At 55.4% G+C, this 20562-nt stretch overlaps 1 protein-coding gene across 1 annotated transcript; it reads right to left on the bottom strand.

Annotated features, from left to right (window-relative positions):
• Positions 1–350: 350 nt before the first annotated feature.
• On the bottom strand, positions 351–20150 carry SEC16B (SEC16 homolog B, endoplasmic reticulum export factor). Its single transcript, XM_040073254.1, has 25 exons — positions 19882–20150; positions 18790–18896; positions 18174–18273; positions 17964–18057; positions 16736–16877; positions 16244–16401; positions 15587–15648; positions 13798–13933; positions 13008–13238; positions 12266–12363; positions 11212–11293; positions 10979–11096; positions 10331–10442; positions 10033–10138; positions 9248–9388; positions 6238–6351; positions 5514–5586; positions 3205–3456; positions 2669–2739; positions 2312–2449; positions 2043–2150; positions 1148–1229; positions 950–1047; positions 783–851; positions 351–413 (listed from the first exon to the last, which is right to left on the bottom strand). Exons 1-25 carry the CDS (start codon positions 20148–20150, stop codon positions 351–353), a joined length of 3024 nt encoding a protein of 1007 aa, XP_039929188.1.
• Between the last annotated feature and the right edge of the window lie 412 nt (positions 20151–20562).

Below are 20562 nucleotides of genomic sequence, written 5' to 3'. Positions count from 1 at the left end.
AGTAGCTCTGTATAAATACCTAAATGTGAGCAAAGAAAGCTAAAAAGAAGCACTGGACTGGACTTCAGGAAGCACGCATAAAGGACGACGACGAGTTACACACAAACCACACCTAATTTTTGTGAAGGAGGAAGTAGAGCCCGGGTTCACACCTGGGTGGCCAAACTGTTCACCCCCATCCCAGCCTCACACCCTCCATTTACCGACTTTTAAACCCAGAAAAATCTCCTTTAGTTTACAACACCCTCCACCAAGCAGGCGCAACCGCTGCTACCCTCCAAAATAACCACAAACACCATTTTAATTAAAAAACTTTCTGCAATTGGTCTCTGCCATCCCCACCCACCACCTCACAGCGGGTTGGGGTAGCGATGCCGGGAAAGGAGCCTGGGTTGGTTGGGTCGGGCAGGAAGCTGGGAAACACAGAGAGAGATGTGGTGTGAGCAATGGGCTGTACCCCAAAATGTTCATTTGCCATCCTCTGGATGCAGCCACGAGCATCCCACTGTTTCGCTCGTTCATCACACCCTCCCATTGCTGTCCACCCACAATTGATTTACTCATAGGAAAAACCCTTATTCCCAGGACTGGTATCACCTAACCCCTCCCCGCCCATAGCAGATCACCTGAAATCTGGACTGGTATCACCTAACCCACCCCCTGCCCATAGCAGACCACCTAAAATCTTGCACCACCCCAAAATCCAGGGGACATTTTCTCCCCAAAGTCAGGAGCCACCCCCAGCCCAATGCAGCCCCATCCCCTCAGGGAAATGATCTCACCTGAGAGACCTGGGCAGGGTTGAAGAGAGGAATGGAAGCCAGTGGTGGGAGAGGTCCGGGGTAGCCGGTCTGGAAGGACCAAACAGAGACACTTAACAGGCACCCCAAGCAGAGAGGTGTCCTGGACACCCCCGTCACACTCGGATACACTTCCCTCCTCTCCTCACCTGCTGTCCTGCTGGCCGCCTCCCATCCTTCTCCCACAAGCCTTTCACCTCTGCAGACACTGGACTAACAGCAGGGGTACTTTCACCCAGCATTCCTCCTAAAACCAGCAACCAAACACAAAAGCCGACTTAAAATTAAGAGGAGAAACTTGTAAAAGGCTGATGGGGGAGAGGTGAGAAGAACTGTGATGTATTTACCAGGATTTCTGGAGAGAGGCTGAGCCACAGGGTTTGTCCCAGCTGCCAGAGGGGCAATGGGTGGGGATGGTGACGTCTGCTCCTGAAATCACATGCACCCGTTTAGAGCAGAAGCTCCTCGAGCTGGGAGAAGACCTCTGCACCAAATACCACACCAGGCTTTTGGGGTTCCCATTCTGCACCCGTCCTGCTGCAGAGGTACCTCATGAGCTGCAGGAAACGCAGCTAAGGAGGGGCTACAGGGTCAGGGCAAGCAACCCTGGTACAAAGCTAAACCAGCCTGAGGGTTCAAAATTAGGCAGGAGGCTGGACACCAAGTCTGGGTACAGCGTGAGGTGCCAAGGTCCATGGGTCCCCTTCTGTTCTTCCTCTCCTGCTCGTTTTAGAAGAATATCCCAACATTTTTTTTTCCTCTGGGACTGTAGGTCATTCTTCTACCAGGAAGAAACTTCCAGGGGAGGTTCTCGCTCCAAACCCCACCATCAGGGACGCGACACCCTGAGGAGCTGGCTAGGTGTGGGACAACCATGCATGGCTGCTTCCCCCTCGCTGCTGCACACCCAGTTAAAGAGGTTTTCCCTTCCCTGCATCTCCTAAAACCTGCCAGAGCAGTGCCGCTCACAGCTGCCGTGTTCCGCTCCAGCGGAGGGCAAGGATCCCTGCAGTCTGGCCAGGGCTTGGATGACCTCATGGATCAAAGAGGCTATCTGAATTTACAGTTATCATTAATCAAGGGTTCACTCCCAGGCTAAAAGGGCTCCCAGTCCCGCTCTGTCCCCACAGAGAATGGCCATGGCCCCTGCACGAGGGCAGCGGCTGATGGGGAGACGTGTCACCCATTCTCACAGCTGCACCCTGCATGTCACCAGGGACAGGATGGCTTTTTGTCCCCTACCTGTGGTCCTGAAGTGGGAGGGTCTGAGTCTGTCCCTGACTCAGCTTTGGGAGAAGTTTCCTTCATGGGTTTCGACCGAAACCAGCCAAACCATCTGAATCCAGAGTTCTGGGAAATGGGGGAAAAGAATGGAAAGGGATAAGAAGGGGTGGGTGCCAGGGTCCTCCATGTGCCTGCTGGGAGTGGGCACCATTTTTCCAGGGGCAGGGCTGGCATCAGGGAGAGGCAGGCTCAGTGCATGAGGCTCACACTGGCTCTGGCACACTCACCTTGTCCTCCTCTGGCTTTGTGGCCTCTGTCCGCCCTTCGGCAGCGTCCTCGTCCGCGCTGTCCAAGGAGCGCCGGCTGTCCCCCAGGGACACCGTGGAGGTCTCCGAGACGCTCCGAGCCCTGGTCGGTAACTCCTCCTGCCGTCACACGTGGAAGCTGCACCGAGCATGGCCAGAGCCCCCCTGGGACCCCCACCCGCCTTACGCAGCAAGAGTGCCCACGGCAGGGCACAGCCTTGCCCAAGAGAACGACTGGCACACTGACGGGGGCACTCCATGCCAGTTCAGTGCACGGGAGGGTGGATCAGATCCAGCCAGGAAACTCGATGAGATGGTGTCCCTGCCCCCCCGACTCACCTGCTCTGTGGGGAGGGCTGGCTGCACCCCTCCAGGGGACAGCCTGGCACCCTGGGGCTCCCCAGCTTCTCCTGTGGAGCAGAGGGAAGGATGCAGTCAAGGTTTGATCCATGGAGCTGTGGATTTATCCATCAGAGGTATTTCCAAAGTTTCTACCATGCCCCTCTCCAGAGCACAGCCATCCATGTGGTGGCCACGATGTCCCCCAAGAGATGCAAAAGGCCATTCTGGTCCCTGTCCCTGCCAGCACTAGGGAGCACGTGGTGGGGCTGGTCCGGTGCATCTCAAGGGCAACTTCCAAGGAAGAAATTCCTTGCTGTAAGGGTGGTAAAGCCCTGGCACAGGTTGCCCAGAGAAGCTGGGGCTGCCCCATCTCGGGAAGCGTTCAAGGCCAGGTTGGATGGGGCCTGGTCTAGCAGAAGGTGCCCCCGCCCACAGCAGGGGGTTGGAACTGGATGGCCTTTAAGGTCCTTTCCCAACACGAACCATTCTGGGACTGTGTGATTTTTGTGGGGAAACAGGGCTGCAGCACTTACCTGCTGGCAGCACTGGCTGCAGAGGGGGCTCAGCAAAATCCCCTCCCAGAGGGGCAGGTGTCCCTTGGCCGAGCACAGGGGGCTGCAGGTCCCTCCCAGCGCCGGGCAGCGGCGATGCCACGACCTGAGCGGGTGCTGGGGACCTGAGGGAAAAGCCCTCTCGGGAGCTCGGTCCCTGGGATGGCACGGGCTCGAACCACTGGTCATACTGGTATTCTTCACTCTGGGGGATCTCACCGGCAGGTTCTTCATCTGCAAAGTAAACCCCGCAATTTTGTAAGTCTGCAATTTTTGTAATGTTTATAATTCTATCTGGCTGTTGCACAGATTTCTCCCCTTTTCCATTACACATCGGCAGGAGCTGGGGGAGGGAGGAAACACCAGGGACCAGGCAAGGGAGGAGGTAGGACACAGCACGCCAACAGGAACTTTCCTGAAGTTTCAAGGAAGGTGGGCTGGGAAGGACCAGGGGGATTTTTTAAAATCCTGGGAATGTACCTGAGGTTGTAAATGAACCCAGAAGGGGAATTCCATGGAAGCAAAGAGCCCGCAAGCAGCATGCACCAGCAGCTCAAAGGAGTCTGAGTTCTCCAGCCTTCTCCCCCACTCCTGCTGCCCACCCTGAGCAGGAAAGGTTCCCCAAGTAGCCTTCATTCCTGGTCCACAGCAGCACCCACAAATGCATTCCTTGCTTTAGGCAGATTCATTCAGGGCTGGGATTTTTTTTGTTTGAAAGGCAAGACAGGCGAGCGGGATTTGTTTTATTTAACACACCCACTGGTCCCAGGTGTGTATCCTGCTTATTCCAGCTCGGCAGCCTCCTTCCAGAAACACTGGGCACTGGGAAATTCCTCTCGCGTGGCTGTGAGGCATGGCAGGCAGGACCTGGATCCCATAGGGAAGGATTACGGCAGCTCTTGATGCAGTGCTATCAAACTCTTTGCTTTGCTGCCAGCATCCCCTCCAGCCCACTCAGGACTGGCTTCACACCCATGAGCTGCTCCCACATGGCCTGGAGACACTCAAGATCCACAGGGAGGAGGATGGATGCTCAAACTCATGCTGCCTGGCAAGCTCAGCTGGAGCAAGTCAGGGAGGACCACATGAATCCCAGCCTGGCACCCGATTTGGGCTCTGTCTTCCCGAGATGGATGGATTCAGCACCAAGCCAGCTTTATCTGCATGCAAGGTCCCTCAGGTGGTGGCTCTGGATGGCCTTGACAACGAAGAAGAGGGCCAGGCATAGGGAAGGTGAGCTGTGGAGACCACACGGAGCAGACCTGGCTGCTCAGGGAAGCCAAGCCAATGGGATCATCATACCCGCAACTTCCTTCCAGGGAAGGAAGATCATAGTCTCAGCCCTGATGGCAGCAGAAGGCAATCAGGATTGATGATCCTTTTTACTGCCTGGGAGAGCTCTTTGAAAAGGAATTTGGCAGCAGCAGGGAAAGCTGATAGGGAGAAGCAGCTTGAAGGAATTAGTTGTGTTTCATCCTGTCTGCACCATCCTCTGCTCTCCACACTTCAGTGCCAGCATTCCCAGTGGAAGGCCAGATCCAAGGAGCAGGGGACTGTGTAGGAGTGTCCCACTGATGGAGGTGGATGGGAAGCAACACCTGCCCTGACTTCTCCTCGATGGGACATCCCAATGGATGCCTGCCCAGCTGGGGAAGAAAAGCCCCCCGGCTTTTCCCGTGACACCCGCGGATGGTTGTGTCCCTCATCTTGATGTCTCTGGGCCCCCTGGGTGAGCTGGCATGGGAGGGGGCTCTTGGGGTCACCAAAGGGTGAAGCAAAGGGGTCAGAGAGGCAGCAGGGAAGGAGAAATGCTGGGTCTTCAGCAGCAGGCATCCTGCAGCCTGGCACGCAGCAGGATGAGCGCCTTCCTGAATCCTTTGCTCTCTAAGTGTGAAATCCCTTTAGTTCAGCTCCAGTTTGCACCCTCAGAGGAGTGCCTGGGAAGGGGGCTGTCTCCCCTGAGGCTCGGCTGGGAGGCTCATCCAGCACCCACCCCGAGCTCCTCTTCTCCTCCCACAGCGCCCACAGGGACCCCGAAGCTGTGGTAATGAGACCCAATTACTCAGGCTCTGTAGGAGCACACGAGCATCGAGCCCTCGCTTTGCAGCCTGTGCCTGAGCCATGCATCCAGCCAGGAGCGGCCTTTGAGCTCTGGGGGATGCAAGGAGCAAGGAGATGCTGCTGGTAAAATCTCCAGGGACTGGGAAGCTGCTTCCCCGCCTATGGCAGCACAATTCCACGCAGGGAGAGCCCGCTGGGGAGACCACAGCCTGCTGCTTTGTTTTATTTACCTGCTGTTGGTAGAACAGCACAGGGCGGCTCCAGCTGAGCAGGTGTCACCTCTGGAGAAAGATCATCTTCCACCTGCAGAGGGAAAACGCTGTAAAATGGATAGGGAAAAGGACGGCACAGGACAAAGACCAAGGACAACATGAAGCCCGTGCAAAGGAAAGCGTGGTGCTCATGGATCCGGGGCTCACAGCCCACCCCAGGCTGCAGGAGACCCCCACCAGCACGGACACAGCTCTTCCCCAGTAAGTGGGAGGGGCTGCAGCACTCCTGAGTGCAGGCAAGAGGGGAAACGAGACGGAAAAGGCCACAAAACCAAATGCAGATGTGAAATCCACATGAAGAGCATTAATCCAAGCACCAGACCATAGTTAAAAGACCCAAGAGTACACCCACAAGGTGACGCCCCACCAGTGACCACTGCAACGTCCTCCCTGCAAAGGGAGGCCACCACCCACCCACCACCCCCTGCCTGCCCTCCTTGAGCCAAAACAAGGAGAGTTTTGCCCTGTGTGAAGCTCCGCAGCCCTCGGGCACCGCAAGCCCCTCTCTGCCACTGAGTCTGCAGGTCCCGGAGCAGAGACCACATCCCGCAGCTCACAAGCCAAAGGAAAACAGCAGCTTCTGAGCCCCCGTCCCCTCAGATTCGGGGGAGAGGAGGAGGATGCTCCTGCAGACACACCACAGTACAGCCCAGCTGTCCCACCGCGTCCTGCTCCTCCTTACCTCCCACTCCCGGCAGCAGGCTCGGAGCCGCTCCAGCCAGTCGGGCTCCGGCGCCTCGTCCTGCTCCGGCATCTCCAGGAGCAGAGGGTCGGAGAGCTTCAGCCGCTCGGCCAGCTGCGGGGCCGGGGGGACAGCAGGGTTCGTCACACGTGTCAGATCCACAGGGACCCGCCACAGGTGGCTGGGCACACGGCCTCAGGACACAGCAGCGCTTTGTAACACGGGGGTGGAATAACGCCAGCCTCTTGTGCGGGATTTATGCCCTCTCCCACACCACCGCAGAGGGGCCGGCCCACCCCGTGCCCCAGTCAGAGCAGGGCTGGTCCAGCACCTCCAGAGATGCCAAAACACTGTGTCAGAGATGCTCCTCACATCAGAGGGACGGGTAACTCTCACCCTCCTTTCCCCCACCTGAGGAAAATGAGTGGCTTTAATCCCCCCTATCAGCCATCCTGGGGCACTGGCAGGTTTGCAGGACACCCCACCAGGAGCCCTGGAAAGAGCCCAGCTCCCAGGGCAGTTCAACAGCTCCTCACCTACCCCATGAGGATGGGTGGGAGCTGGTGTTTGGTCTGTATTTACACATCTCTGAGAAGATTTCACAGCCTCCCAGGCTTGTCCTGATGCTTGATGTCCTTAGAGCTAAAGAGTATTTTCTTAATATCTAAGTGAAATCTCCCCTACTGCAAATTAAGCCTCTCTATCCTGCTCCCATGGAGGCTGTGAGAGGAGCCAGGCAGCATCCCCCAGGAGCAGCCTCCTGTGTGCTGGAGGGCTGTTATCACATCCCTCATACCCCTTTCTCCCCCACCGTATCTTGCCTAGAAGAAATAACCCTCAGCCCTTCTCCAGAGGTCATTTTTCCCTCAATCTCTTATCACCCCGGCTCTCCATTCCCACACTCACTCCAATTTAGCCCTGTCTCCACATGCAGCAGCCCAAACAGGCCCCAGCCAAGACCCCTGAGACCCCAGCACAGGGAGATTATCACCTCCTTGTCTCAGATATGCCAATCGTACTCTCACAGCCCAGAATAACACTATAACATTGGTGGGTTGGTGGGTTTGGTTTTTTTTTTATTCCTTTGTAACAGCATCCTGTTTTGCTGCTGCTCAGTATTTTTTCCACGCTCCACTATCTCCCCCAGGTCCCTCTCTGCAGTATTGCTGCTGTGTGTTCAATTTCTCCCGCAGAAGAGGGGTCTGTGCTGCCCTGGCTGCAGCCATCTCGGTGACATGGGGCTCCTCACCCGTCAGTGGAGCAAGAGGCTCTTCTGGGGTGACCCAGGAGTCCAAGGTGAGATGTGGGGCTCCCTGCAGAGCCAAGTCCCTGTCTGAAGGAGTTGTTTAGACAAGGATCCAGTTTTAAGACAGCTGGGTGAGGAGAGATGGCACTCAAAGCAGCGCTCTTCATCCACATCTTTACTGAATGTTCTCTTGCTGGTATCTGCTCACCAGCACCCTGACCTGGTGGAAGGTGTCCCCCCATGGCAGGGCACTTGAAGCTAGATGATCTCTAAGGTCCCTTCCAACCCAAACCATTCTAGGGTTCCTGGGGATTTCTCGTTTCCCCTGGCTACTTCGTGCTCCCTTATCTTCAATGCTTTGCTACGAGGCTGCCACCTTGAGGGCCGCCAAAGGCACCCAGAGGTGACTTTGCAGCCCAGCCACTCTCCCACAGCCACACCAGACTCAGCTATTCCTTCCTGCACCAGTCCCCAGCAGCCATTTCTTTCTATTCCTGACCTTTAAACAAACAAACTCTAAACCAGCACAGAACACACTCCCCAGCTCCGTGAGTTTACAGCCAGACAGGACCTGCACAGCTGGACCCCTGCTTGGGAGAGAGCAAAGTAACCCAGCAGCCAGCCAGGAGCCTGCACTCCCTACAGACCCAACTGTCCCATCCCTTTACAAACACACCTATGCTCCTCCTAAATCAGCCACAGGAAAAAGGAAATTATAAGCGTGATTGCTCCTAAACGGGGGGAATGTTTAATCCAAAAGCTAATGTGCACTTTGATCCAGTATTAATGAACCAACACCTGGTTGTATATCGTCCCCAGCTTCAAAAGAGGGGAAGTCTTAATCAAACACTAATGTGTATCATAATTTGTAACACAGTCTAGAACATCAAAGACAAGAGCATCTACGAATGCTCTAGTTTTTCAGATGAAAGTGCTTTCTCCCAGGAGAAGCATTATCCCCAGCAGAATGGCAGATCTGAGAGGCTGTTAGACAGTAAATAGACTTCGATGACGGGGTGAGGAAGCAGTGCCAGCCAAATTTTGGGTGCACCCAGCAGCACCCACTTCAGACAAGCATCTTGCTGCCCCTCACCTCACAGCACCATGGCTTTAGAGCCTTTCATGGAATCACAGGATGGTTTGGGGTCGGAAAGGACCCGAATGCTCATCTTGTTCCACCCCCCTGCCATTTGCAGGGACACCTTCCGCTGGACCAGGCTGCTCAGAGCCCCACCGCGGCTGGTCCTAGAGGCTGGAGGAAGGTGACAAGCAGCCTCAGCACTGCCCTGGTCTTGTGAGAGCCCCACCTTCCTGGGGGACCTGGGACGCTTGGCCTCACCCCTCTCTGCCCCTGCTCAGGAAGTAGAGGGGCTGCACCTGGTGCTGCAAGTTGTGCCAAGCTCCCTCTCAGTGTCATCCCAGAACACACCCCTCAGAGGGAAAGAGAATTGCAGAAGCTGTGCTGGAAGGGGAAATGTACACTTAGACTTCACTTCTTAAGTCGGTGACATTTAGAAGTTCAGAAAACCCCTCCAGACTCGAACCCAACCTTTGTTTCCAAATAACTCTGCTCCTCCTTGGCAGACGACATAATACCTTTGTTTTCCACCCTAAATCCGTGGGGTTTAGAAACCCTGTGGGAGCGCTGGCTTTGCCGTACCTGGCAGCAGACCCTGGGGGCTGCTCAGAGCTGCCAGCCCCCCCCATCCCAGCAGGTCCCGAGGGGGGTCACGCCGTGGCGGGGCGCAGGAGGTGCGGACTCACCCTCACCACTTGCCGGGCCAGGACGGGGTGCGCGGCGGGGTCCCGGCGCAGGAGCGCGGTGCAGATGTGCTCGCAGTACTGCAGGGCCTGCGCTGGCAGCCCGTGGTCAGCCAGGCGGGAGGCGTAGAGCAGCTTGTACACCTTGGGAGAGGGAAGCAGAGCGGCCACGGGCATGGAGCAGGGAGACGGACATGTCTGCGGGTGCCCTGTGCCATCGCCCCAGCTCGCGCCTCAGATCCTGCACCCAGAGGTCACTCGCAACTTGGGGCCACTTCCACCCATCCCCATGGAGGCATCCAGCCTCCCACTCCTTGAGCGGGGCAGGGAGGAGCACGGCAGCTGCATAGAATCCTAGAATGGTTTGGGTTGGAAGGGACATTAGAGCTGATCGAGTTCCAGCCCCTTGCTATGGCCAGGGACGCCTCCCACTAGACCAGGTCGCTCCAAGCCCCGTCCAGCCTGGCCTTGAACACTTCCAGGGATGTATCCCTCCAAACCCACGGTGCCCAAGGCAGCGACGGCTGCGTGCTGCTTTGCAATAGAAAAAGCTTACCCAGAGAGCAGGAAGGCAATGAGAGCTGGGCAAGCACTGATCAGGCACACCGTGCACCCCAAAATCTGCCCTGCATCAGTCCCTTGGCCAAGGCAACCTCCCCATCGGTCCCAAAGCCCAGTAAAGGGACAAGCCTCAGGAACAGCTTGAATTCCAGGCTTCAGGGAGATGGGTGCGTGTTTTGGGTCAAGTCTGAGCTCCTGCACAAGATGTAGTTGAGCATATCCCCCACCTGGAAGGGGAGCAGGAAGGATTCGGGCTGGCGTAGCTGCTGGCAGTACTCGAAGATTTCCATCCTCTGAATGGCCTCTGTCCTGGCAAACTGGGAAAATGTCTGGCTGCAGGGAGAGGGGCAGGGTCAGCGAGCAGGAGCTGAGCTCCCTCCCCAAACAGCCCCACCCCGAGCGCACACTAGCAGCAGGAAAAACCCCAACCAGAGATTGCTTTTGCATAAAAGTGAGATCCCAGGGATGGGGAAAACGTGGGATGTGTAACTGTGGCAAGAACCCCGGCCTCCAGTGCTTGCTCACCGGTGGCTGCTGCCCAGCAGGGCCATGCGATCCGCCTTTGCTCCGAAGTAACCAAAAGGAATATCTGCCATCAAGTAGCAGAAATGAGCTGCTTCGACTGCTCCCTTGCTGGCTGGATGGGAGGAAAAAGACAAGCAATTAGTCCTGGGGCATCACCACACGGTCAGCTTTGCTTTGGAGGCCCTCAAGCTCAGGCAGAAACACAAACCCAACTGTGTTACTGTCCTGCCCACGCACACCCTGGTCCCTCCCTTGTCCCTGTTTTTTTTTCTGTTTTCCCCAACTGCTGCTTTTTGTTTCAGGGGGTTCCAGTTCAATGGTAGAGCTGGGTGAGCCTGGGCAGGGCCAGCTCCAACTCTTGCAGGGTGCCAGCGCTGGCATAAAATCCAATCCATCACTGGGAGCAAGGCTCAGTGGCTGCAGCTGCCTACACCTTCCCTGGGCCCAGCTGCTCCCGGTGTCTCCACGGGATCAGCTAACGGCTGTGCCTGGGCCCGATTCATCAGGGGATCCATGGGCACCTCACCCCTTCCAGCACACAGGCACTGCCGCTCCAGGGGCACGGGCACGGCCGTCCCAGTGTGGACGTGCACGGCGGCACTGCGGCGCCCGCCCCGCTTGCGGCTGCTCCCGCTGATCTCAGCTCACCCAAAGTGTCTCCCATGGTGACGATGGCCCGGTGGTTCAGCTCCGTGTCGCCAACCTTGTTGGACAGCATCACAGCCAGGTGGGGCCTCCAGTCGCCCCACGTGGCATCGCCGCAGCACTGGAGAGGGGGGAGGAGAGCAAAGGTGAGCCGAGATTGTCACCAAAAGGCGGGTGTCACAGGCAGGTGACAGCGCGGGGGAGCACATGCCAGGGCCAGCCTCTAGCTCACGGACCAGTGCTGCCTGAGGGATCCTTCCCGACATGAGCTGGAAGAGGGTCTGCAGTGGGTCATTGGTGGCCAGTGTGCTGGTGAACCTGTGAGGAGACAGCAGAGAAGGGCTGCACCCCAGGACCCCAAACCTTCATCCACCTCCCAGAGCACATCCCAAGTGCCCCAGGAAACTGATGTCTTGAGGAAAGGTTTCCCAGAGAATCCAAGAACAGATTGAGCTGGAAGGCACCTTCCAGTCCAACACTCCTTCCATAGGCAGGGACGCCTTCCATTCAACCAGGGTGCTCCAAGCCCAGTCCAACCTGGCCTTGGACACTCCCAGAGACGGAGCAGCCACAGATTCTCTGGACAGCCTGTGCCAGGGCCTCAGCACCCTCAGAGGGAAGAATTTCTTTCTAACATCTAATCTAAATCTACCCTCCTTCAGCTCAAGCCATTCTTCCCTATCCTCTCACACCATGCCCTTGTAAATAGGAGACAGAGAGGACCACCAGCCTCCGGGGATGATGATCTGTATTACCTTCAGAGAAGACAAGTCTCCAGGACAACACTGCATAAAACCTCCTTAAAAGGATTTGGGTTCCACAAGACAGAAAATTTCTGCTTAGCTCTCCCAGAAGGGATCAACCCAATCCACACTAAGTACATTAAATTCCACCAAAAAGTGCTCATACGAGTGGGATAAACAGCTGGGACTAGAATGGATCACAGTGAAGATGGCTCAGCTCCCCCTGCACCTTGGCTGTCTTTGCAAGGGCAGCATGGGCAAAGCCAAAGACTCAGAATAAATTGACCTTCCATCTCCAGGGAATGGCTTTCCTCCTGCTTTCCAGCCTCCCACTTGGCTTCTCCTATCCATTGGGAAGTCTGAAGGACTCGGGCCTATCTGGATGGATGCTCTCTGTCCCCTCTGCCCCCTCTGCCCCCTCTGCCCCCTCTGGAAAGGCTCCAGCTGGAATCAATGCTCTTTTCCAGTTCAGGGGGCACTGAAGGGCTAGCAGGCTTGGAAAGCCAGCCATGGAACATCATTCCTTGCTTTATCTTCTCCAGCTTACCCGGTGAGGACCCAGCTGTACGTCCGAGCATCCATCTTGCTAGAGAGGAACAGGGCATGGCCCCAGAGCTGGTTTCTCATGGCCCACACCAGAGCTTCCTGCATTTGAGAGGGATAAGAAATAGGGTTAGCACAAACTCTCCTCCCCCAGCTCAGAGAAGAGTCCCAATAACTGCTCTGGCCTTAATTAGCATCCTGCAAAAATCTCTTCCAAGTTCAAATCTCTTCCACTTCCCTTTGTCTCTCTTTACCTTGAAAATGTACAAGAACTTGGATCTCCAAAGCAATGTTGTGTCCCTTAGATTTCCAGGTCTGTGCTGCCTGTTAGCTCTCAATGCCGTGGGATCCCAATCTGGGCACCCAAACTGCAACCCTCCTCTCCTTTCCTTGTGCCTTACGTATCCTGGGAGATCATATAGCTGCAGATGGGTTTGCAACAAGATGGCCTTTAAGGTCCCTTCCAAAGCAAACCATTCTAGGACTCTATGAGAAACTAAATGTGGTAGAAGTGCTGGTAAAAGCCTCTGCATCTCATCTTCACTAGTGTCCCCCATCCCAGTTCCCAGTGGAGGGAAATCACAGCCATAAGCCCTGTTGCACAAAAACAGCTTGGAGGGTGGATCCCACAACCACAAGTTACCTCTCGACCACCCTTCCCTTTAAAACCTGCCTGAAGAGGCCAACGGGTCCAAGAAGAAAAAAACCCCTTCAGCCCCACGTCCTGGATCCCACTCACCACTTACTTTCTTCCTGCCGTAGTAGAGGAGCTTGGTGAACTTCTCCACTATCTGTGCCTGTGTCTCCACGACGGGAGGGACCTCCCCGGTGATGAGGTCCAGCGTGCCCGGCTGGCGCGACGCCCACTCGTCGTCCGTCACGCCCATCAGGCTGGCCGCGGGCTCCTGCCTCTGGTACTTGTCCTGGCGCCTGCAGTCCTGCATCAGCAGCTCGGCCGTGTCCGAGCCCACCATGGACTGGGAGAGGGAAGGAATGGGGCAGGTGGAGGCGGCCCCACAAGCAAAGGCTGACAGCACTTCCAGTCTGCACCCTTCTTACAGTCTGCCTGTATCCTCGTCCCAGCGCATCCCCCAACAAGTCCAGCTTTGGCCACCAGCACACGGGTTTGGAAGGAAAAGGACTCAGCACAATGAGCAAGACCTTCACAACACTCCCTCTCTGATGACTTTATCCACCTGCCTCCAATGAGCAGCTACAGACTGGACTGGGTGGATTTCAGTGGATTGAGGGAATGGCCCCCTTTTAATCCTAAGTGCTGGCTCCTCGATGAAGGTGGCACCGGAGGTGGCACCAGTCCCCTTCATTGGGCTGTTGGTAGTTTCCAAGGACAAAAAGAAATGATGGAGAAGGATTTGCTCCAAATATCCAGGCAGCATCAAACTGAGGGATAGCGGTAGGGAAATCAGATCCTCTTAAGGTACACCCCCTTCCCCCAAAAATAGCAACTGGATCAAGAGGCATGGAAGGGACGTATTACTTGTCTCATTTCTAAGATCAAAAGGATGGGATACCTACCCCATTCTGCCGGCAGAGAAGGACCAGGAGCTTCCAGAGGAGAGAGGAATCTCTGCCCCTAGGTGTTGAGGGGTCACAGCCTGTGGTTATTTTCTGCTGGCAAAACGTCATCACATCCACCTTGTGCAGATCTTCCCTGCAGCAGCAGAAATAAACATCAAACAAACCCAAGGCAAAGCAATCAGGCCCAGTCTTCAGGTTCACTGACGGGGGTGCCAAAGATTCCAAGCAAGAGCTGGAGGAAAGATGATCCCCTGTACCAATGACTACTTTTAAGTTCAAGCATACACAAATTTATTGTGACTCTTAGCAGATCTCTGTGTTTCAGGGATGCAAAGCATTTGAAATCCACTCTTCGCTCTCTTGATAATATTTTCCTCCATCCATCTGCAAAAAAGCAGTTTGGATTTGCTGTGCTGCCATCACATCTATGGATGTCTAAGGCTGCAGAAGCAGGCACAATCTGGTGTGGAGGCAGAGAGGAGGGTCACTCGTGTGACCACAGAAACTCTCTGGGACTGAAACAGAAACCCTCAAGCTATGTGGAAGCCAGGCACAAGTGCTGCCATTAAAAAAAATAGCCATACAATTAGAAAGAAAGAGTGGATGAGACAGGAGAGAGAAACTGCAGGTGGAGATGTTGATCCTGACTCAATCATTCCAATGTGATTATATTGTATTGTATTGTATTATATTATTTCATATTATATTGAGATTCCCAATGTACCCTTTGGCACAAGTGGTAACCCAGAATCATGGAACGGTCTAGGCATTGAAAGGGAGCTAAAAGCTCATCTAGAGCTTCACCAGACCAAGCCTTTCACCGGACCAAGCCCTGTCCAGTTTGGCCTTGAACACTTCCAGGGATGGGGCATCCACTGCTTCTCTGGACAACCTGAGGCCTTACTACCCTCACAGGAAAGAATTTATTCCATATATCTAACCTAAAGCTCCCCTCTTTCAATATTCACTCATTCCCCTCTGTCCTGTCTCTACAGTTCCTGACAATGAGACTCTCTCTGGCTTCCTCATAGCCATTTCAGATACTGGAGGGTGCTGTGATGTCTCCACACAACCTTCTCTTCTCCAGCCCCAACTCCCTCAGCCTATCTCTGTAGGGAGGTTGCTCCAGCCCCTTTATCCTCCTCTGGCCTCGCTCCAACGGTTCCATGTCCTTATGCAGGTGGCACCAGAATGGTTTGCATCACTCCAGGTGGGTCTCATGAGAGGAGAGTACAGGGGGAGCTCAGATCTTCCACCCAGCTTCTGTGTATACCCAGCTCTTCTGCTCGGTAAATGCTTTTTCCTTTTCTCTCCCTGCTTTGGTTGGGAGCGGCCAGAAATAGAGACAACCTGATGGAACTCACCCTGATTCATCCCCAGGCTCACACTGGATGAAGGGACATCATGGGTGTGACCCTGCTGTGGCTCAGCCATCTCAGGGGACAAAAACCTTAGGAAAAGCTAAGCCACAGGTTGACCCAGGGCTTTAGACATGCAAAGAAACCCAGAGAAATCATTTTTCTGAGACAAAATGAGTACAAAATAAGGTCAGATGTACAAACCACACTAAATCCACATCCTATGAATATTCAGAAAACCCATGTCCCACAATCCAAACCAACCCACACTGCGTCAGAGGGGCTGGGCTCCCATCCTGAACTTAGACATGGCCTTTGTAGATAACTCAAAACCACGGGGACCCTTTGAGTCTGCCTTGAGCTCACGTCTCCTCACAAAGGAGACAGCCAGGAGGACACGGCTCCTGGCCCTGCCTGTGCTGCCATACCTGGCCAGGGGCCCAGGGAAGGCTTGCAGCTCCTCCAGCTCTTCTGTGCCATGAAGGATTGCCTGAAAAACAAATGTAAACTCAGCAGCTGGACTCCAGCAATCAGACCAGCCCCAGCTGGGCTATTGGAAAGCCAGTGCCTTGGCCAAGGATTCAACAGTGCCAATGAACCCTGTGCTGTCTTAAGGTAACCACAGAGCACAGACCCTGAGCTGTCACATGGACTCCAGTGCCAAGATCCAGTAAAGAAATGTCTGCTGAGGTGGCATCTGCCTCCTTCTGGAGGTAAAACAGGAGACTGGAATGCTGTGGTAGACTTGGAGCACAGACAAGGCCTCTGTATTGGAGCACCTCAGGAAGATGGGTGGAATTGTCCTTTGGAGAGGCACAAACCACATCTGGCCCCATGAGAAGGGATCACTATGAGCAGGTCACAGGCAGCAAGGGTTACAGAGCTGAAGGCTGAAAGCACCACCCAGGCACAGGCTGGCACGATGCAGACTCAAAAGTCCATGTGGGATGGACAGAAGATGGGAGCAAGGAATGGGAAGGCTGCTGAGGAGGCTGCTTGGGTTATGAACCATGTTTGCATCCCTCAGGGCGAGAGGAGCCACTCCAGGGAGGGGATGGGGGCCCGGAGGGCCAGCTGTGTCCTACCTCCAGGCTGTGCAGCTCGACACGGGCTGGCTGTCCCTCGGCAGGGTGGTGGGGACACGCCAGCACCAGGTGACCCCCGGCTCCGAAGCACAGCGCCGTGTGCAGCTGTGGGAACTTGAGAGGGACTTCTGGGGTCGGGGTGGACACCGAGGGCCCCCCTACAATGACACATAGGCCACCGTGAGCCACTCACACTGATCACATGCCACATCCACTGCGAAGGACTTGACCAGGTCCCAACCTTGTCCCCCAACTTAAGCAGCCCTCCACTGACCCCTCTATGTCCTCCAAAGCAGCAGATGTGCACAGCAGCTCCTACACCCACCCAGGCAGAGCCCCATGACCATTCACCCACCCCGCAGCCCCCCAGTCATGCCTTGTGCCTGCACAACCTCCCCCAGGGAAGGACCAAGCTGGGAGACAGCCAGTACCCTACCAGCAGCCATTTATTCCCTTGCTTCCCCCTTGTCAGAGCCCCCCATTTCACCCCACCTGTTTGTCCCCCGTTCCAGGACTCTGGAAGCACAGGGTCGCAGTGGTCGGCACCATCACGGATGTACTGGCTGAGCTCATGGCTGCTGGAGCTGAGTCCTGACTCGTGGTACTGCAGGAGCAGGCTGGGCTGGCCCGAGGGCTGTGAGGAAGGGAGAACACACAAACCTGGCTAAAAATCTCGGGACACTGCTGATTTCCTGCTCCCAGGCAGTGGGGCAGGCTCTGCTGCTCCAGAAAAGCACCCAGCAGGAACAGCACAGCCAATTCCCATCCGAGCACCTCACGCCTTACACCAGCTTGGGTTCACCCAACAGCTTAGAAAAATAATTTACACCAGCCACAGCCGTAGTCTGACAGCTTTCCTAGCCCTAACATGAGCTCCTGACCACAGCAAAGGAGATGGGGCTTGGCAACCCAAGAAAGCATCACCCAGGAGCAAAATCACCAGAGCAGCTTTGATTTGATCTTTTAATTTTCTCTTGGCAAAACCCAGCAGTCAGGACACAAGTGTGACAGAGCATGACTCGGTGGACAGAGCTGACAATGACACACAGCTGTCAGCTACCTAGGAAGGATGGAATCATGGAATCATTAAGGTTGGAAAAGCCCTCCAAGACTGAGTCCTACCATTAATCCAGCACTGCCATTGTCACCACTAAACCATGTCCCCAGCTGCCACATCCACATCTCTTTAAAAGCCCCCCAGGGATGGTGCCTCTATTACCTCCCTGGGCAGCTTATGCTGGGTGTGACAACCCTTTTGTTGGAGATTTTTTTCCTAGTGTCCAGCCTAAATCTTTCCTGGCACAACTTATGGCTGTTTCCTCGTGTTCTGTCGCTTGTTATGTGGGAGAGGAGCCTGATCTCCACCTGGCTCCAGCCTCCTTTCAGGGAGTTGTAGAGTGACAAGGACACCTCCGAGCCTCCATTTCTCCAGGCTGAGCCTCTACAGTTCTCTCTGCCTCTCCTCATCAGGCTTGTGCTCCAGACCCCTCCCCAGCAGAACATCCCACTAAGCCTGGATTTCTGTCCTGCTCCTGGGCTGAGCATACAGCCCTGCAGCTGGGGGAATGGCAGCCCAGCAGATGGAGAGATCACCAACACCAAAAACCCACTGTCATAATCCCCAGGGACGGTCAGGCACCGAGTGTAAAGGGGGACACTTGGATTGTTCCCAAATCTCTGAGAGATTCTCGTCCTCCACCCCTGCTCATCTTGAGGTTACCTCTCTGGGCTGGCCAGCAGCCTCCCCCGAGTCACTGCCCAGGGTTCCTTCCCCTGTCCCTTCCCTCCTGGCCGTGGAGCTGTAGGTCTGTGTCCTGCAGGTGGGAGCAGAGGGAGACACGTTGAAGGTCTGAGGTTTTTGTGCCACCCACAAAGCCGCTAATTTTGTGGCAGATGGTTTCACAGGGTTGCACAGACTTCCCAGCTTTACCTGTCCTGCCCCGGGGGGCCCGTGGCCAGGTTGGGGTGGTAGCCCCGGTAGTAGTGCTGGTCCCGGTAACTCTTGACATAAGACTCTCCCTGTCTCGGGTCTAGAGAGAATCAAAATTCAGCATTAACCTTCCGGAGCAACAATGAAGGTGCAAAAGAAAAACCAAGAGTCAGGCAATTTGCCATGCCCACTCAGCTTGCTTCCAAATTATCCCAGCACATTGGAGATAGGATAATGCCTTGTACACATTGCCAACACAGCACTCATGTCCTTTTCTCTTTCCTCCCTCCTCTTCCTTTCAGTCCAGAAACAGCAAAGAAGAGGCCCTGGCCATCCCAATCACACAGCACCACCAAACTCAGGCTGGAACCAGGAATGACACAGGTTTTTAGCCGTGGTGGTGAAGATCAAAGATCCCTTGGGTGCACCTAGCTCCTGCTCACATTTGTGAAATGCAAACAGGGAGCCAGAGCTGCATGCAGCACCACCACCCAGGAGTGTGGGCAGGAGAGAGCCCTGGGTATGTGCAAGCCTTGGGAGAAGAACCCATCCTGGGGAAAGCATCACTTCTCCTGCAAGCTGCCTCCATCCCCAGCCCCGAAGGCTGAGCCCGTACCTCTGTCATCCTGCCAGGCCACTGGCTGCCACTGGTGGCTTTGGTAGGGGTGGCCATCCCCGAAGCCAGCTGCAGGGTACTGCCAGTGGGGTTCTTCGTACGCCTGCCTGGAAAACAACACACCAGACTGATCTGGGGAGGAAAGGAACCTGGGGTCACACCTAGGCTCCCTCCCGCTTGGCACCTTTGGAGGCAGAAAAGGTGATGGAAATAAAGCCAGGTCCCCTGCGTGGTGGCAGGGCCAGAAACTGGTCCAGCATCACACCCAGTAAGGGGCAGGAGGAGGTTTGGATGCTTTGCCATCCCCACCCATGAGAAAGATGTGCACTGCAGTTTCAGGTGACACCCGGTTTTACAGAATCCAAAAAAAGGTTTGAGTTTGAAGGGACCTTTAATGGTCACCTCATTCCTGCCATGGGCAAGGACACCTGCTAGACTAGGCTGCTCCAAGCCCTGACTAACCGGGCTTTGAACACTTCCAGGGATCCAGGGGCAGCCACAGCTTCTCTGGGCACCCTGTGCCAGAGCCTCCTCACCCTCAGAGAAAAAATTTACTTCCTAATATCCCATCTGCATCACACGACCTCAGCACAAACCCCCATGTACCGACTCCATAATTCACTGAGGGCAATAACTCAGGCAAATCAACCCAGATTTGCTGGAAGCCCTTTCTCAGCACTGAGAGCATCCTCCAGCCCACATTTTATCCGTCCACTCTCCACTGTTTCAGCAGCTGAGCTTGCAGGCTGCCTCTTGCTCCTATATTAGCGCTTGTGTTTTTATTGTTCACCTTGCACTTAGGACAAAGGAACTGCATTTAATCAAATCTCTAAGAAAAATGCACCTTGGGGCTGAGGTGGAGCTTGTCAAACAGCAACCACAGAAGTCGCAGTCCTGAGAAGAAGTCAGAGCTGCGAATGTGACACAGCCTTAAACACAGGAGTCATGGGGCTGCTTGGACAGCTGGACATCACCTCCTGCCACGCTGGGCCCCTATGGCAGGGGTCCCCCCAAGGGCAGGACCCGTGAGCAGCGAAATGGGCAGCTCTTATTGAAGAGGGTTTCCACGAGGGGGGATCAGAGGGATCTCACCTGGGGTGGGGCTGGCTGGCGTGGCTGCTCTCACGGCGCTCAGCGCGGGAAGCCGGCCGGCGGGTGTCACTCCGGGGGTGGTGGCCCTCATCCCGGGGGTGATGGGGCGGGTGGCTCCCGTGCCAGGAGCCGGGGCGAGGAGCCTGCCCCGCGTGCAGCAGCTGCCGCCGGAGCGGTGCCGGGGGGCCGTGGTGCCCCTCTGCCCACGACCCCCGGGCTGCTGGCCTCTCCCAGGGCTGGGGCGGCTGGCCAGGGGCCCAGGGCTCCATCAAAAGCTTGCCAGCAAAACCCTCTCTGGTTTTGGAGAGCTTAAGCCCCAAATGGCTTTAGTGGCCTGCAAATGATAAATCACAGCGAGTTTGATCAGCAGCGTTCCAACCCCCTCCAAGCCCCCTTTGAAGCCCATTGCCAGCTACTCTCTGCTTTTTGGGAGTATCCTGGAAACCCAGGATCCTTTTCAAAATGCCCAGAGCCAAGGAAAAGTCATCTTCCTTAACTTGAAGCTCTCTTTAAAACACCAGGATGAAATGGTCTGCCCTTGCAAGCAACAGACATCCATCGCTTCCCAGAACAAGAATCTCAGGCCAGTTTGGGTTGAAAGTGACCTTAGAAATCATCTAGTTACAAGCCCCTGCCATGGGCAGGGTCACCTTCCATCAGAACAGGCTGCCCAAAGCCCCA

This window comes from Hirundo rustica, chromosome 9 (assembly GCF_015227805.2).
Source record: "Hirundo rustica isolate bHirRus1 chromosome 9, bHirRus1.pri.v3, whole genome shotgun sequence".
In the NCBI taxonomy this organism is placed as follows: domain Eukaryota; kingdom Metazoa; phylum Chordata; class Aves; order Passeriformes; family Hirundinidae; genus Hirundo; species Hirundo rustica.
Note: the sequence above shows the minus strand (reverse complement) of the source record. Positions and strands in the feature narration are given on the sequence as shown.